The 18821-nt window shown below is 38.2% G+C and overlaps 1 protein-coding gene across 2 annotated transcripts in view; it reads left to right on the top strand.

Moving 5' to 3' along the window:
• LOC144683527 (TBC1 domain family member 22B-like) overlaps window positions 1–18821 on the top strand; it is a 370874-nt gene that overhangs the window by 122289 nt on the left and 229764 nt on the right. For both annotated transcript variants that reach the window (XM_078546604.1, XM_078546605.1), the window contains exons 6-7: window positions 5203–5331; window positions 7477–7542. In XM_078546604.1, the coding sequence (XP_078402730.1) occupies window positions 5203–5331; window positions 7477–7542 (195 nt within the window). The remainder of the gene's footprint in view (window positions 1–5202; window positions 5332–7476; window positions 7543–18821) is intronic.

Consider the following 18821-nt stretch of genomic DNA (forward strand, 5'->3'; position numbering starts at 1 on the left):
AATATCCTCTGCTCCAGGGAAAATAAGCCCAGTCTATCCAATCTCTCCTCAAAACTAAAAGCCTCCAGCCCAGGCAGCATCCTGGTAAATCTCCTCTGCACTCTCTCTTGTGCAATCACATCCTCCCTATAATGCGATTCCAGAACTGCATGGAATACTTTAGCTGTGGCCTAACCAGTGTTTGATACAGTTCCAGCATAATCTCCCTGCTCTTATATTCTATGCCTCGGCTAATAAAGGCAAGTATCCCATATGCCTTCTTAACTACCTTATCTAGCTATCCCGCTACCTTAAAGGACCGATGGACGTGTACACCAAGTTCCCCTGATCCCCGGTGCTTCCCAGGGTCCTACCATTTATCGTGTATTCCCATGCCTTGTTTGTCCTGCCCAAGTGCATCACCTCACACTTATCCAGATTAAATTCCATTTTGCCACTGATCAGCCCATCTGACCAGCCTGTCTATATCCTCCTGTAATCTAAGGCTATCCCCCTCACTATTTACCACCCCACCAATTTTTGTGTCATCCGTGAACTTACTGATCAACCCTCCTACATTCAAGCCTAAATCGTTTATGTATACCACAAACAGCAAGGGACCCAATACCGATCCCTGTGGAACCCCACACAGGCATCCAGTCACAAAAACACCCCTTGACCATCACCCTCTGCTTCCTGCCGCTCAACCAATTCTGGAACCAATTTGCTAAATTGCCTTGGATCCCATGGGCTCTCACCTTCATTATCAATCTCCCATGCGGGACCTTATCAAAAGCCTTGCTGAAGTCCAATTAGACTATGCATTGCCCTCCTCTACACATCTGGTCACCTCTTCGAAAAATTCAATCAAATTGGTCAGACATGACCTCCCTTAACAAAACCATGCTGACTGTGCTTGATTAATCCCTGCCTCTCCAAGAGTAGATTAATTCTGTCCCTCAGAATTGCTTCTAATAGTTTCCCCACCACTGAGGTTAGACTGACTGGCCTGTAGTTCCCTGGTTTATTCCTTCCTCCCTTCTTGAATAATGATACCACATTGGCTGTCCTCCAGTCCTCTGGCACCCCTCCTGTGGCCAGAACGGTATTGAAAATTATTGCCAGCACCCCTGCTATCTCTTCCCTTGCCTCACTCAACAGCCTGGGATACATTTCATCTGGGCCTGGAGATTTATCTACTTTTATGCCTGCCAGACCACTTAGAACCTCCTCCCTTTCTGTGCTAATTTCTTTCATTATATCACAGTCCTTCTGCCTGATTTCCATACCTATGTCGTCCCTCTCACTTGTGAACACCAACACAAAGTATTCATTTAAAACCCTACCTATGTCTTCCGGCTCCGCACAGACATTACCACTATGGTCCTTTAATGGGCCCCACTCTTTCTCGAGTTATCCTCTTACTCTTAATGTACTTGGAAAATAACTTTGTATTTTCCTTTATTTTCCTGCCAATGCTTTTTCATGCCCCCTTTTTGCCCTCTTAAGTTCCTTTCTAAGTTCCCCCCTCCCACACATTCTATACTCCTCTAGGGCTTCTGCTGTTTTGAGCCCTCAGTATCTGCCATAAGCCTCACTTTTTCTCTTTATCCAATCCTGCATATCCCTCGAGAGTCCCTTGGATTTGTTGGTCCCACCCTTTGTCTTTACTGGAACATGTTGGCCCTGTACTCTTACTATTTCCCTCTTGAATGAGTCCCACTGCTCTGACGCAGATCTACCTAAAAGCTGCTCCCGGTCCACTCTGGCCAAATCATATCTGATCTTATTAAAATCGGCCTTCCCCCAATTTAGAGCTCTGATTTCTGGCCCATCCTTGTCCTTTTCCATAACAACCTTGAATCTAATGGAGTTATGATCACTATCTGCAAAATGCACCCCCCACCCCCCCCCCACCCCCCCCACTGATACCTCTAGCACTTGCCTGGCTTCATTCCCTAAAATTAAGTTCAGGACCACCCCCTCTCTTGTAGGACCTTCTACATACTGGCTTAAAAAGCTCTCCTGGATGCATTTTAAGAATTCCGCTCCTTCTAAACCTATCACACTATGACTAACCCAGTTAATGTTAGGGAAGTTGAAATCCCCCACTATTACTACCCTATTATTTTTACACTTCTCTGAAATTTGCCTACATATCTGTTTTTCTATTTCTCTCTGACTGTTTGGGGCCCTATAGTGCACTGTAAGCTGTACAGAAAGCTTTCAACTGAAACAATCCAAACAATGAATATAAGTGGATAATTTTCATTTACCCTGGAAAAGTAAGGTAAGATAGACAAGCAGAAGAGCTATGCATGTGTGTATTTGGATGGCCAATTTGTAAGGGATCACCTGATATTGGAACTCATTGGCAGAATGGCTAAGATAACAAGTGATGAAGCACTGTGCATGGTGCATTAAAAACAGTCTATACAATGAAATCCTAAAAATAAAATGCAGCACATCGACAGATGGCTCTCAGAAAGCTAGATAGTTCCCCAAAATTACCTAAATGAAGGAGTACAAACAAATGAAAATCATTTCCACAGTTGAAATGGGGATTGGAAGTCAGGTAAATTCTGGGCCTACTGGATTGCTTTACAGAGAACCGACATAGACTCGATGGGCTTAATAGACTTCTCCAGTGTCACTATTACTCTATGAATACTCACTAAGATCTGACAATTCATAAAACAGAATGTTTTTTCATACAATAATTCAGAAGACCACTATTTTTCCTGGAGAATAACAATAATTTTGATTTATATAGCACTTTTAACACACACAAATGTTTCTAGTTGCTTCAAAGGTGTAACCTGACAAAAAAATGTGCTCTGAGCTGAAGAAGGAAACATTGGGAGTGACCAAAAGCTTGACCAAAGAGACAAACTTTATATACTGAAAGATAAGTGGAGTGATAAAGGAGTTTGGAGAGGGAACCCCAGAGGATGAGGCATGGAGGGTGAAGACATTGCTGATCATGATGGGTGAAGGGAAGCAGAATGCACAAGAGATCTAAGTTGAAGAAAGAGAAAACATTGCCTTTTTGGGGGGGGTGGGTGGTGGTGGTGGCGGCGGGTGAGGATAATATTAGGCCTAGTGGAGGTTGTTACAGAGATAGTGAGGGGAAAGGCTATGAAGAGATTTAAACACAACGATGAGGATTTTACATTTTGTGTTGGGAACTGTTCTGCAAGATATAGCTGATTGGTGAGTGGCACTTGATGCAGCATTGATAGAGGCACCAGCACTTTGGATGACCTGAAGTTTACAAAAGGTGGAGTTGGCATGGAGAGAATTGCAACTGTCAAGGCTGGAGATGACATACATGAATGAGAGTGGAAGTAGACACTATTTGTGACAGAGAAGTATGGCGTCAGAAGATTGGCTTAGTGTCTAATAAGTTGTTGAGATTTCAAATAGTCTGTTTCAACTGAGTCAGTGACTGTATTGAGGATGAATTTGGTGATGAGTGCAAAATTTATGTCAGGAGCCAAAGACATTGAATTCTGTTTTCCACATGTTTAACTGGAAGCATTTGTGAATTATCTGAAGTTGGATGTTGGGCATACAGTTGAAAGCACCAAGGCAGTGGAGGGGTGGTGGTGGGATGGCATGATTGAAGTTAAGAGGTGTTAGTGAAGTCAAGCTGGCTGTCATCAACACACACGTGGAAGCTGACCCGAGATCTTCGGGTGATGTCGCCAAGGTGTAGCTTGCAGCTGGAAAGTGAAACCATGTCGAAAGATGCTCTAAGTATAATTGGGTAAGTACGAGTGAAATGAAGTGAGTGCAATGCAATTGAGTTGGCCAATAGAGGAGAAGCACTGGAGGAGGATTGTGTTCAACCATGCCAAAGGTTGCAATGAGTATAAGGAAAGAAATTCCACCACAGCCACAGCCTTGTCATTTATGCCTTTGATTTGGGCTAGTTCAGTGCTGAGGAGGGGTGAAACCTAAGGAGTGTTATGGGAAAGATGGGCACTAATTTGGAAAGAGACAAAAGAGTCAAGGATTTTGTAAAGGTGTGGGCAGGGGGGTGGAGTTTGAAAGAACAGAGTGGTTCTAGGTGCAGTTTTTGAGGAGGGAGTTGATGACTGAGACTATCCCTGAAGAAAGGATTTATAATGTCAACCAGAATGGGGCCAGGAAAGAGAAGTTAGGTGTTCCGTAGTGGAATAAGGTCAAGGGATCAGGAAGTAAGTCTCATGGAAAAGGTGTGGTTGAAGAGGGCATGAGGGAAGCTGGGAAAGAAACTGGACAAGGCTGTAAATTCAGGGCTACGGCAGTGTCTAGCTTGGTGGGAAAGTGGGGTGTCGGGCGTCTGAATGGATGTTCTCAGCAATTGTTGTTGGGTGTGTAGGGACAGGAGAGGGGTTTAAGGAGATGTCTAATAATGACTAAAGGAAGCTGGTGCTTATTTTGCTTTTTCAGTATGATCCTGTAGTAGAGGGTGGTTTTAGCAGAGGAATGAGACCCACAGTGGTAGCTGTTGTTAAGGCAACCATACCTGATGATTGATGACTAAACCAAATAGTATCATATAGCCTCATGTCTTGGACATGAGGGAATAAACATTGAAACAAAATGTGTTATTGTTCGTGCAATCTGTTAGATAATATATTTACTGTAAGTATCTGTTTCCTGGAGAAAATCTGGCTTCAGAAAAGCTGACTATACCAGTTTATGTCAGCTTTAATGTCAGGACTAGAACTTGTAGTCTCCTTAATCCCATTTCTTTTTATTGTATTTTACCACACAAAAAACTTAAGTTGTTGTTATTTTTGTGTTTCCGAACTCTCCCTTTGAGCATGGTGTGGAATATTGGGAGGCCTTGCAGGCTGATTGATGAACCATATTATGGCTGCTCCTTTTGTGGTCATCTTAAGTTCCTTGGTCTTGAACCAGAGGCTTCTGGCTGAGAGACAAAAGTGCTGTAAACAAAGCAACAAGACCGCACAGTCATTTAAGTTGAATGTTGGAGTAGTTGTTTTGAATTTATTTGCATTCTTTGCTCATTTTGGATAGGCTGGTAGGTACCCCCTAGGAATAGTGATGAATGTAATTGTGTGAGTGCAGTTTTGTTCCTTTCCAACTGTAAAAGCTACACCGCATTATTTGGGACAGAGTGAATAAAAGCACCGAGCTCTCTCCCTTTCGTTCTGTTCTATTCCTTTGCGTTTTTTATGTCATCACATAATTTTTCTGTGTTTTTCATAGGGTTATCTACCTGCAAATATGGAGAGAAGGGAAATCACTCTGCAGCGAAAACGGGAAGAATATTTTGGATTCATCGAACAATATTATGATTCCAGAAATGAAGAACATCACCAGGATACCTATCGTCAGGTATTAAATGCAGTTTAAAATGCACCTTCCAACTACTAATACTCTAGTTTGTTTTATAATCAGAGGTTTAGTAAAATAATTTGTATCTGAAAAAAATGCTGCTTAACTTAAATGGTTTTTTGCCATAAATTTAGCTATTTATTTTATTCTGTTGGCATTCAATACTGCCTTGTATGCAGTGCCCTGCCTAGTTGAACTCTGACAATTGACAAGTTCCAGCTGAGAAATTTTGATATTGCAGTGAAAATTCTGGCTTAAAGAGTGGCATTTGAAGGGTGGGTGAGAGTGAAAGTTGAAGTGGGCTGGGGAGTACTTTTAATTCAAAATGCTGTTCCATTTAATTGGAAGAAAATGAACATTTCTCAATTTCTTGGACATTCTTTTCAAAAAATCACTGGCATTAAGAATCTCAGTACACCTCTCTGCTTCGTTGTTAAGGCAACACCAATATTGAGAAATATTTTGAGTGGTTGCATTGCAAGCAGAAGAGTATGTAATTTTAAAATGGGAGCTCCTGCAGTCAAAAGACCCGAGAAGAGAATGTTACATGTTGGAAAATATGCATCTGTTGTGTGATATAATTAGGTCATATGGCTATGGAGCAGTTTTTAGGCCAATTTCAAGTTGTATCCACATGGTTTCCAGTGGAGATGTTCCCTGTAATTGATGTCAACACAGTGGCCTGGCAGAATGAATAATCATATTCAAGACCCTTTAAATAGAAGCTTGAATATATTAAATAAAAACAGAAAATGATGGAAAAACTCAGCAGGCCTGGCAGCATCTGTGGGGAGAGAAACAAGAGTTAATGTTTTGAGTCTGTACGACTCTCTTTTAGAACTGAAGTATAGCCATATGGACTTGAAATTTCTCTCTCCACAGATGCTGCCAGGCCTGCTGAATTTTTCCAGCTTTTTCTGTTTTCACTTCAGATTTCCAGCACCTACAGTATTTTGCTTTCAGCTTGAATATATAGTTGGGTGTAAGGAAAATTGAAGAAACTTAATTGGAAGTATTATTCTATTTTTTAAAGTAGAAAGAGCATTGATTTATAATGTGCTTTTCACAACCGTAGGGCATCCCAAAACAACTTGGATCCAATTAAAATTTTACTTGAGAAAAGGATGGTCCCAAAGATAACTTTAAAATAAATGATCAAATAATCTAATTTAGTAGTGTTGCTTCAAGGATAAATGTTTGCCAGAACAACAGGAGAGCTTCCCTCTGCTCTTTGAATAGCGTCATGGGATTCATCTGAGAGGGCCGATAAGGTCCATGGTTTAATATCTCATCGGAAAGATAGCACCTTCCAACAGCACAACTCTCCCTCATTACTACATTAATATGTTAGCCTAGGTTATACGCCCAGTGTGTATGGAATGGGAATTGAACCCAGATCTTCTGATTTGGATGTGAGAATGCTAATATCCAGTTAGACTTTCAAAGCAAGAGCAGTATTAACAATAAATATTTTCCTTGAATGGTTCTTCTGCTTCCCCTTTAAGTAATCAGTTTCCTCCCGGAGGAATTTGCTGTTCAATAAAAAAATATGTTTTAAAAAATTTATTTATCATAATTGCACCACACTGGGCTATATTTGGATGGTTGTAAATTTTTTGTTCAAACTGTTATCTATGGTCTTCAGTTGTTCAATCAAATACTACGAGAAATAAAAACGTACTTCATTCAATTTTAAAATAATCCCCCTAGCACCCTCATGCCAACCAAATAGTGTTTATTTTAGCATCATTGATGTTTTCTATCAATTTATTCTTAAGTTAAAAGTGTTGTTTGAATATTGAATGGAACATTGTAAGGGAGCTGGATTAGCATCTGTACAAATGACCATTATTGACCTACGTTGTTTTCAGTGATATTCTCATTTCAGCTGTGTTAGTTTTGCACTCTTTTATATACAGTCCTTCACACTACTATGTTTAGTGACTTCATAAAAGCTGATTCTCTTGATACTACACAATTTTAAATGAGTGAATTTTACACATGTAGTTGGAAAAAAATTAAATGACATTAAGAGTTCTCTATTAAGAGAACATTCTTATGCATGGAAATCACTTCAAGATTAAATAAGTAAATCTTTATGTTAAACTGCTTTGAGGTAATCTAATTTTTCCTTTGTGTTCATAGATTCACATTGACATTCCTAGAACTAATCCCCTCATTCCTCTGTTTCAACAACCTTCTGTTCAAGAGGTGAGCAAACCAATATGCATTTCCTAGTAATATTGTTTCATGATATTGTATATAATATCAATATTGATTATAATATCAGTTTTGATGTTGATTGCACATTGAGGTTTTTTTTATTATTTTGGAAGCCAGGTAGTCCCACTTTTTATGTATCGCACATTTTAATTAAGCAGTGTAAAGCATGTTTATAATATAAAGAATAGGAAATGCTTGTCATGGAAGATTCTTGTCAATGCTACCTGTATTGAGATCAGATAGTAGTTGTTCCTTGTGTGTTAATTTTTTGGGGAAAAGTGATTAGTGTACCTGTGCTTCCTTTTTTTGCTTATTTTACACACGCATGTTAATTTGCTGTGAAAATTGTAGCACAAAACTGCACAAGCACGCTGTATATTTGCTGTTTAATCTCCACTGAGATATACCCAAATAGTTTGCTTAGCCTTGAGCAGCAGTGTTCACCCAAGTAAAGCCTTATTTGTATAGTAAGCAACTGATCGAGCATCCTAGGAATGGCTGCATGTCTTGACATACATCAAAAATCATCCTGTTTATTATCTGAGACATTTCTATCCTCCTCCAATTCACAATTGTAACAATTGTGGCTAGTTGAAATGGTTTTTGAATGCTATGCTTTGGTTTACTTTTAACCTTAGAGTAGGAATGCACTTGTGTTGCCATGGTGGCATACAGTGCTATGACAAGTTTATCAGGAGCAAAAACCAGTCTGGAGCAAGTGAACCAGAATTGTTTAATGACCCTTACATGAACCAGACTTGCAACTTTAAGAGGTACTCTGTAAGGAGTGTGAGGGCAGAGTTCCAAAGCTCTCAGCTGTTGTCCATTTAACACTTTAGCATGTGCATAGGATTATATTGGATATACGGCGCTGTAACAAGCTAATCGGCCCAACGCATCCATGCCAGCGTTTATGCTCCACTTGTCCCTCCTCCCACCTTTCCTCATTTAAATCTATCATCGTGACCCTCTGTTTCCTCCTCCCTTATGCTTGTCTACCTACCATGAAGAGATATTAATGTCTATAATGTTCTCAGAAATTATTTTTTAAAATGGAGTTCTAGTGGGGTCTGTGTCTTTGTGTCTTAACTGGCTTAAAGCCAGCTAGTCTGGGTGCTTTGATGTATAGTAGCTTTGAGATGTTAATTAGGTAAACATAAGGAAGGTAGAAGGTAAAGTGCAAATTTGCATTTGTTAAAATAATCCACTGTGGGTGAAATCTTGCACCTAGCTAGAAGATGCCAAGCAATGTATTTTTTTTTTCAGCTTTTTTTTCACTAATAAAATTGGTGGGATAGAAGGATGTTATTGTTAGAAGAGGTAAATTTAAAAGCCTAGTGATACAATGGAAAATTTATATTCAAAGAGAAAGATATATATATAAAGGAGAAAGGAGATTGTATGTAAGGTAGCGGCATTTTAAGATCCAACAAGTGTGAGAAGCCTCCAGCCTGTAAGCCTCAAGCTGCTGTCTGCAAGGACCCAGAGCTGAAAGAAACTCATTTTGAATGCGACTGCCCAGGTGTCTGTTTAAACCTGAGATTTACTGTTGCCTTAACGGGGGTGTAACTGAGAGTCAGATTAATTAGGGGATTTTGTAGTTATAATAGCAATTTTGTAGACATATGTATGTGTTTACAATCTTTCGTGTATTAATAAATGTTTAATTTAGTTTTATAAAAACCTCTTGAGACTCAGTGGTCTTATTACTACTGAATTCACAGCCTGCATCTCGAAACATACAAATTGCAAAAATGGGTATGACAGTTGTTTCAAGTTTCCCTTTGGGATTTGAATAATTAAGCCTTCACCATTGGCTATGTCCCCCTTAAATCATCTACACTATTTGCTTCAACCACTCCCTGTGGTAGCAAGTTCCAAATTCTCATTACTCTTTGGATAAAGGAATTTCTTCTGAATTTCCTACTGGATTTCTTAGCTATTATCATATGCTGATGGCCTCTAGTTAGGCTGTTCCTACAAGTGGAAACATTCTCTCTGTATCCACTAATCAAAATCGTTCATAATTTTAAAGACCCTATTAGTTCTCCCTGCAGCTGCCTTTTTTTCAAAAGTGACTCATCATGTTCATCCTTTCTTGATATATATACCCACTCATTTCTGGTATCATCCTCATAAATTTTCTTTGCGCACTCTTCCGTGCCTCCACACCCTTTCTATAATATAGTGACCAGAACTGCACACTGTACCCCGTGTGGTCTAACCAAGATTCAAAACAGGTTTAGCATAACTTTGCTACTTTTCAATTCTGTCCCTCCAGAATTAAAGCCTAGTGCTTGGTATGCTTTTTTTAATGGCCTTACTAATCTGTGGCATAACTTTTTAGTTATTGTTTATTTATACACTGAGATTCCTTTGTCCCTCTACCCCACCTGAACTTCGCACTTCCCAAGTAATGAGTGACCTCCCTATGTGTTTTAGTACATTGCCATGCAAATACTTGTGTCTTTGTGAATTAATTTGTGTAAGAAAATGGACAACAGCTGTAAGTAATTTTTTGAAGCTATGCACATATGAGTTGTTGATAATAGTCAAACTATTGTTTGCAATTCTTTCAACTTTAAAGACTTCTAGTTTGTACTATCGTCTGGTGTACTGCCTTACATCCAAATTTGTTCCCATTGTTGCTACTTTCCTCTTGAGTTTACTGCCTCCTCAGGTGAGACAGAGTTGTTCTTCTGGAGAATACCATGGTCATTACCATTTCTGTTGCTGCTCTCACAATGTTGCATGCTTCTTCTCAAATGATATTATCAATCAACCATACTATTGTATACTGTTGGATTTATGTATAGTTATTTCTTGTTTTTTGAGACATGTACACAACAAAATTTTAACCCTTGAAATATTTGCATTTTTACCTACTGAATGTTTCAAATCAGAAAATGAGTTACAGGAAACTCTTGCATTCCTCATACAGGCAGTAGATGGCATTGTGTTGTGTATTCAGAGGTAAATTCAAATACGCTTTCAGGCACAGGAGCAGTGAAGCATCCAAGCTTTGCACATCAACAGTTTTCACTTTCTTTTCATGCTTTTTTTTATTGCATAATTTCAACATAAAACCTCAGCTAGGAGAACTAGGAGTTTCCTTACTGGGCACAAGCTTCAACCTGTATTCCACATGGTGAATGATAAAGTTAGTATTTTCTCTGCTTAAGGTGCAGACTGGGCTAACAATTATCTCTTTTGCTCCCTTGGCTCTCAGTGAGCTGCAACTGTCTCTGCCTGTTCCTAAACTGAACTGCTGACTGTCTGCTTCTGTGATCAAACATACAGGAAAAAAACAAAGGAACCTCCCTACCCCCACAGATCATCCCCATGGTAACGTGACAGAAATTTTTCCTTCAGAACAACCGCTTTGATTCTGTGACCCACATGACTAATGGAGTTAACAGTCCTCCTCTCCAGACTTGCTGGTACAATCAAGAAATGCCTTTGTTTACAAAGGTACTTTTAGCTTCTTTGATCTAGGAACCACATGAATAATTAATTTAAATCCCTTATTGAAATAGCTGTAGACTTCCTGTTCGTACGGACATTCAGAGCTGGATCATCTAATATTCTAAGTTTTTTTTTACTTCCAACCCTGACCTTGTTGTCTAAACACAGTTGCCCTGTGAAATGTAATTACCCCAGGTCTGTTTACCAGTTTCTCAACCAAGTGTTTCCATTTATCTACATTTAAAATCCAATTTCTAAAACAAAACTATACCTCTAAAACACACAAATCCTGAAACTAGATACTTTTTGAAAAAAAGAAACTAAAAGTCCAACATTAGAAAATATAATCTTAGCTAACATTGAGCAATTAGAAAAATGATGTTTGGCACATTTATACTTTATTTGTGAAGAGTCCCCAGTGTTTGTTTTCTGTATGAATGTAAGAAGAACAGTCTTACATAACAAATGTAAACTTAAACAAATAAAAATAATATATAAAAAGCTTAAGCCAGAAGTGTTTTAAAATAGGCTGAAGAACGGCCTATTTTAAAACACTTCTGGCTTAAGCTTTTTATATATTATTTTTATTTGTTTAAGTTTACCTTTGTTATGTGAAAATATTTTAAGATATTTGTAATTTTTTACTGTTTCTAGTTAACTTGTATTTTTTCTCATTCCAAAATAGTTGAATATGCCTGCCTCCAAATTTAGCTGAAGATCCATGAATATTTATTAAATAATATAGTAGTATCTTAGTTTTTCACAGAATCATGTCTATATTTTAAATGTGTGTACTATAATGACATAGACTGTAATTCTTCACTTTGCATCCTGTTATAAGTTAAGCAGTTCCAAACTAAGTATTGTGTGAACTTGTCATAATAATGGCTTCTCCCTACATTACTTCAGCAATGTAGCCCTAGCTGCTATTTGCAGTAGACACTGTCCCGCCCTGTTGGCCTTAATCTAGCAGAACTGAAAATCTCAATGTTGCACTAAGTCTAAGGAGGTTATTTAATGATGGGAGGCTCCAGGAAATGACAGAACTTTGCATTGCTGAAACAGGGTAAAGGTCTGCAGGGTCAAACTAGTAAAAGGCAATTTTATGACTGTTGAGTTCCTCGCACAAAATAGGATAAACACATGGAATGCTGGTTAGGGTATTGGGAGTACATACATTGAGATATTATGACTGATTTCCTCAATAAACTGTCTTCTGCAACTGTGATGTGAGAATGCTTGCAAGTCATAATGATACTATTAAAATATGGAGTAATGGTCAGAAGGGGATCTTACAGAAGGGACATATTGTCTTGAATTGGCTTGGGCTAATGCATAGCACTGACATTATTGGTTAATGTATCTACAAGTGTCAAACTATAAAATAATATCAAATGTAAGAATGAATCATTCAGCAATATTAGAGGTCTTTTCTCAAGTCATGTTGGAATTATGATTTTAATTTCACTCATCAAATATCACATTAAAACACTTTAATTAATAATATATCTAGGTCTACTCAGCAAAGCCATTATGGAGGAAATGATTTTTCTTTACTTAATACCCATTTAAAAAAGGATTAGTTATTGGTGAGTGTTATGGGTATTTTAGTTAATGGTGTAAAGTATTCCCCCCCCCCAACCACTCCCCTCACCTCAGTGTGCTTTAGAAACTGATCCTGGTGGGTCATATTAGACTCCTTGGAACTATCTAGTGGATTTAACAACTTGATGCATGTTTTGAAGTTGTGCTTCAGAGTAGTTGTAACATGGGATTCTTGCCAGACGAGATGAACCTGGCTTCTTGTTTTCCAGATATTGGAAAACTATGTTGGAAAATACTTTAAAAATTCTTTGTTGTCTAGTGGTTAGAACTAATTTTTAGATTCAGTCAAACTGATTTACGCTTAAAAAGAAATGATTTGCCATTTGATTAGAATGAATAAATTAATTGGAAAAATAACTGCACCTTTTGGTGTTAATGAGGCGACCCAGGCATATAATAATTACGGACCTTTGGGAAATTTAAAGATTTGAAAGAAGCCTGATATTTGTAAACTTTGACATTTCTTTTACCTTACAATTTTTTGACAAAACTTGAAGTGCTATGAAGTATCACAGAATGTCTTTAAAAATGTAATTTCACTTCACAATCTTTAAGGAACTCAAGAGGTTGTTCCATTAATGCAATGTGCATGTTGTGTATCCTGTACTTTAATGGAATGACACTGTAGCATGGAGGAGCTGCTGGTGTCATGTATTAATGTTACTAATACTGTTGCATGGATTCAGAACATCAGTCCAACACTGGACAGCTTCCTGTTTGTAACATAGTGGTTTACCAAACTTTTCCATGTAAGGAGTCCCTGCGAATATTGACATGCATAATCTGAAATAACGCACAAATGAGCAATTTTCCCGATGGTGATGTGATCCAGCAGTGTTTTTGGACAACTAAATAATAACCAATGGTTTAGTTGGATCTAACCCAATTGGAGCACTATCACTATTGACAAATGTCCTGTTTGATACAGAATACATAATGATGTTTATTGTAAGTTGCTAGTAAAGGCACTGGCAGCTGAGTTGTTGATATTTAGAATTTTATGCTGCAGCCTTATGACTTGTGTGAATTGTTCCTACATTGACTTGTTCATTATTGTGGAGTTTCCTATTAACTTTTCTATCATCTATGACCTATTGCAAATATCAACATTTCCTTAGGGAACCTCCTGTACTAACTTCTAAAGATGGAGTCACATACTGAAAGAAAAGCAGCCTTATAACTTCAGAAAGCAATTGAGTGTGTAGCAACAAAAATAACTTGCTATTAAGTGGAAAACTTAGCACATTTAGAATACAGAATTTTCAGGGAATGAAAATCTGATGATTTGACAGTTCCTTTTGGGATCTCCTCTCAGATCCTTTGAGAACACCTCCCAGATTCCATGAGATCTGCATGTGGTGCTCAGTTTGAAAACCAATAGTAGACTGCACCTATTCATAAGACGAGGAATTTGTGACTATGCACAATCCCCAATATCAGGCCCCATCAAACCAGAAGTGTAAAATAGCATTATATTGGAGCTAGTGAACTGCATCAAATTTGAATTATGCACTTTTAAACTAATCAGTAGGATAGATGTAGCCAAGATTTAATGAAATTAGCATCTACAATAAATGGAAAGCAATTAAAATTAAAAATAGGTTGGTAGGACAATTAATTACATAATGCATTGTGATAGTAGAATAGATTATATGGATATAGTTTCATTTCCATATCACATTAAGCAGATCATAAAACATAGGTCTATTTTGGTGCTCACTGGAGATAACCCATCAAAGATCCTGACAGTAGCCCACATAATTGTTTTGAGGAAGCAGTTAAAATGACACCAATGTTACATCATTGTGACTGGTATAAGTTACAATGAGTTCCATGGGCTTATTTCACAGCATTGAATGATGGAAACTCCCTTGTTTCTGGAATACTGTCATTTGATATGAATTGTAAATACATGTGTAACCATGTGAAAGTAATCCAATCAGCTTTGTTTGTATTGTATCAAATTCATGAGCACTTCATAAAATACTCTGATGTACAGGTCCATCTGGCACACGGCAAGTTGGTACTTGTTGCATACGTAGGGACAACAGTAAATCTATTGGCCTTATTTACAGTAGACCAGCGATCTGTGGGGGCCAAACAGGAGTCCCAATGCAGCTTGTTGGATGAGCGTTGACCAGTATCAGGTCACCCTGACTAGGAGTAAGTTGGCGGGGTGTGGGGGGTAGGTGGCTGTTTCTGGTGATGGTGAGGTGGTGGTATGAAGGGTTGGGCATCCCCAGAATGGCAGTGATCCATGTTATTTTTGTGGGGCCCATAACTTAGGTTTGTTGACCCTCATCTCCGGTGACCTGTGGAGACGCACACTCTCTGCTAAAATGGAAATCTCGCTCATTTGTATGTCATAGAACACTGATTTTCATATTAATAAGGGCTTATCATCTGAAATAGGCCCACTGGTAGGTCTCTTACAAAATGCCAATGAACCAATTGTAGTTAATAGCGAGCTAAGGCTACCAACCCTAGATTTAGGCCCTATAATTTCCCCGTTAACCCTGCAAAAATTATACCCACTGTACAATATTTACTATGGCTCTCTGAATAAAGCTTATATAGTGAGGTAGTGATGTCTGTCAGGTGTCCTAACATGTGGCCTTCAGCTTAACATGCATGCATTAGCAATGAAAGCACCCAGTTTTAAAAAATATATATTTTCAATCGCTTTGTGTGCACATTCTTGATGGTCAGAAGACTTTGTGGTCATTAGATTGAAGAGGTATTTTGTCAATCTGTTGCTTAACTGAATGTTAAAGGTCTAATGTATTAGCATGTCTTTTACATCTTCAGAAAGTATTGCTATACTGGGCATTTGTGGTATCTGGTGATATGATCATGATCTGAAGGTGCCTATAAAATACATTACAATGAAAAGACAAATTAGGAATTTTAGTTTTGGCATCTCTGAAACTGAAGTTCAGAGCCAGAAATTCTTTTTATGGATAAAGCAATGTTGATTTTCTGTTTTTAATTTGTTAAGCATGTATAAATAAAATAATCTGTATCCTTTAATAATAAAACACAGAAGTTAAATACTGCAATCACAGATAACAGTAGGAAATTAGTTAATTTTGCAAGGTATTTTTCATAAAAGGAATGTCTAAGATTATTAGTTTTTAGACAATGAGTGATTCAAATTCATCTTACAAAAATTTAGGGAATTTAATGACACAAATATGAGCTTTTTGGATTCTCAAGGCAGCTTGAAATATTACTTTTAATGAATTCCCTTTAAAGGAATTGGTGATCAGCCAGTTAATGCAGCTAAGTTTACACTAAACACTTTGCTGGCTTGATGAACTTTTTGACAGTCATAATTTATCAATTAGAGGTTGAATGGAAACAAATTCAGTCAATAAGAGGGTTGAAGGGTGATTGGTACAGTTATATTCATAGTTTGAAATAAAGTGCAAATTATAGTAACATAATAATGATAGCTAAGGTGCATTCTTTGCTGGGAGCTGATTAAAGCCAGCAAACTTACTTCATTGAAAATGACAGCAACTTCTGGAGTCTGCACATGTGCAGAATAACATGGAGGTCCAAAAGTTGCTGTCAGAGATATTACACTTCTCCAGCGGGCACTGCAGACTGCATTCAATGGAAATCAATTGACATGATGTTAACTTCCACTCATATGCAATTTGGTTCACTGTAAAAACCCTTGGGAAAAAGTTGCACCAGCATACTAAGCTCATTATTACTGCTAAACACCTGCAATAGCCCTGAAAAGCTAATTTTATATTTTATGGAATGTCAGATTTCACCATAATAAAACAAATGTCCACATATTTACTTTTTTCACAAGCTTGTCCTCATTTAAGCTACTATTTTGATCCAATCATTACCATTTATTTCTCTATCTGAAAATTTAAATTAAAAGTGAAGAATATCAAGTGCTTTTAACTTCAAGGTTTGCCGCCTGAACATTTCAATGTGATTTGCTGCTTAGCTGCATGCTGACATCACTGCTGCTGCATGACAAGACATTCCCTTGATTTGGTGCCAGATTTAAATTGCCATCGGGAAAAGGGAAAGCCACAGAAATTGCTAGATCTCTGTGAGCAGCTTTCCTTGCAGTCAGCGACTGTCTCTGCTGACCATGAAAACCGGGCCAATATAAATATACACCTCAGTTGAGTTTATTTTAATTTCTACTGTTTGGTGTTTTTTGTAGATTATTTTGAAGAAAATAATTTACTTTCTCAACCCTTTGATATGCCATTCATATCTAGATATTATCCTTGAGAGGCTTACTTTTTAAGTCACAGGCTTCTTTATCTCAGCAATCAGTGTGAAGTATGATCTTCAGAGAAGAAATATGCACCTTGCTGGGCTGAACAGTTTGTTCCTTGAGCTGCTGTACAGGTTCTGACAAAACCTTTTGCACTTGAAGTTGGGAGAGTGCAGTGTACAGTTGCTGTGGAACTCATGTCACACCGTGGAAATAATAAATGTTCCTGACATTTTATTTCAACAATAAAACTTCAGATCCCAGTTTACATTGGTATGTGGCAGTAACAAATGTCATCTAGGTACAATGAGTAATTCCACCACCCACAGGATGAATATTTTACGTGCACAAAAAATTAAAATTGGTCGATTTCCCGATTTTGACACAGAAAATCACAGAAACATTACAGTGCAGAAGGAGGCTATTTGGCCTATCAAGTCTGCACTGGCTCTCTGAAAGAGCATTCTACCTAGTCCCACTCCCCTGCCTTATCCCCGTAACCTTGCACATTCTTTCTTTTCAGATAGCAATCCAATTTTCTTTTTTCACCATTTCTCACTATTTACACTGTCCCATACCCCTTAGGACCTTGAATACCTCTATCAAGTCTCCTCCCAGCCTTCTTTTCTCCTTACTCTTGTACTGAATGCCCCCATTAATAAAGCCTAAGATACTATATGCTTTATTAACTGCTCTCTCAACATGCCCTGCCATCCTCAGTGACTTACTTACATATACACCGAGATCCCTCTGTTCCTGCACCTCCTTTAGCGTTTCTCCCTTTTATTTATACTGTCTCCATATTCTTCCTACCAAAGTGAATCACCTCACACTTCTCTGCATTGAACTTCACCTGCCACTTGTCTGCTCAATCCACCAACATGTCTGTCCTTTTGAAGTTCAAGATTATCCTCATCACAGTTGACAACGTTTCCAATCTTTGCATCATCTGCAAGTTTTGAAATCATGCCCTGAACACCAAAGGTCATTAATATATATACCAGGAAGAGCAAGGGTCCCAGCACTGACCTTGGGGATCTGCACTACAAGCCTTCCTCCAACCTGAAAAACAACTATTTATCACTACTCTCCGTTTCCTGTCACTCAGCCAATTTCTTATCAAAGTGCCTACTTTCCCTTTTATTCCATGAGCTAGAATTTTGTGCTCAAGTCTGTTGTGTGACACTGTACCAAATACCTTTTGGAATTCCATAAACACCACATCAACAGCATTGTCCTTATAAACCTTCTCTTTTACCTCCTCAAAAAACTCCAAGTTAGTTAAATATGTGTATCTCATAATTAATTCATTTAATTCATGCTGGCTTTCCTTAATTATCCTGCACTCTTCTAGGTGACTATTGATTTTTTTTTCCCCGAACTATAGTTTCCAGAAGTTTCCCTACTACTGAGTCAGTGGTCTATATACTACACCGATCAATGTTATTGTATTTTTCATTCTTTACCCCTAGCCAGAGAGATTCCATCCTTGACCCCTCTGGAGCATCCTCTCTCTCCAGCACTGTAATGCCATCTTTAATCAATACTGCCACTCGACTTCCCCCATCTTTCTTTCCTGTCTCTCCGAGACACCTTGTACTCAGAAATATTTAATGCCCAGTCCTCTGCCAGGTCTCTGTTATAGCAATAATATCATAATTCCATTTGTCAACTTGCACCTGCAGTTCACCAATCTAATTAACCACACTCCGTGCATTCACATATATACATATTAACCCTGATTGAGGCATTTTTACTTCCCCCTCCCTTATTCTGACCCCATGTAATGTCTTACTGTTGCCTACTCTAATTCTATCAAACTCTACAACTATTCTATTTACCTTGAAACTACTTTCTGATACATCCTCCTTATCAGTTCAACTTCTCACTGCCAGTTTTTCTCCTCTCCACTCTGAATTTCCCCTAAGGTTCCCACCTCCCTGCC

This window comes from Cetorhinus maximus, chromosome 8 (genome assembly GCF_964194155.1).
Source record: "Cetorhinus maximus chromosome 8, sCetMax3.hap1.1, whole genome shotgun sequence".
NCBI classification, from domain to species: Eukaryota; Metazoa; Chordata; class Chondrichthyes; order Lamniformes; family Cetorhinidae; genus Cetorhinus; species Cetorhinus maximus.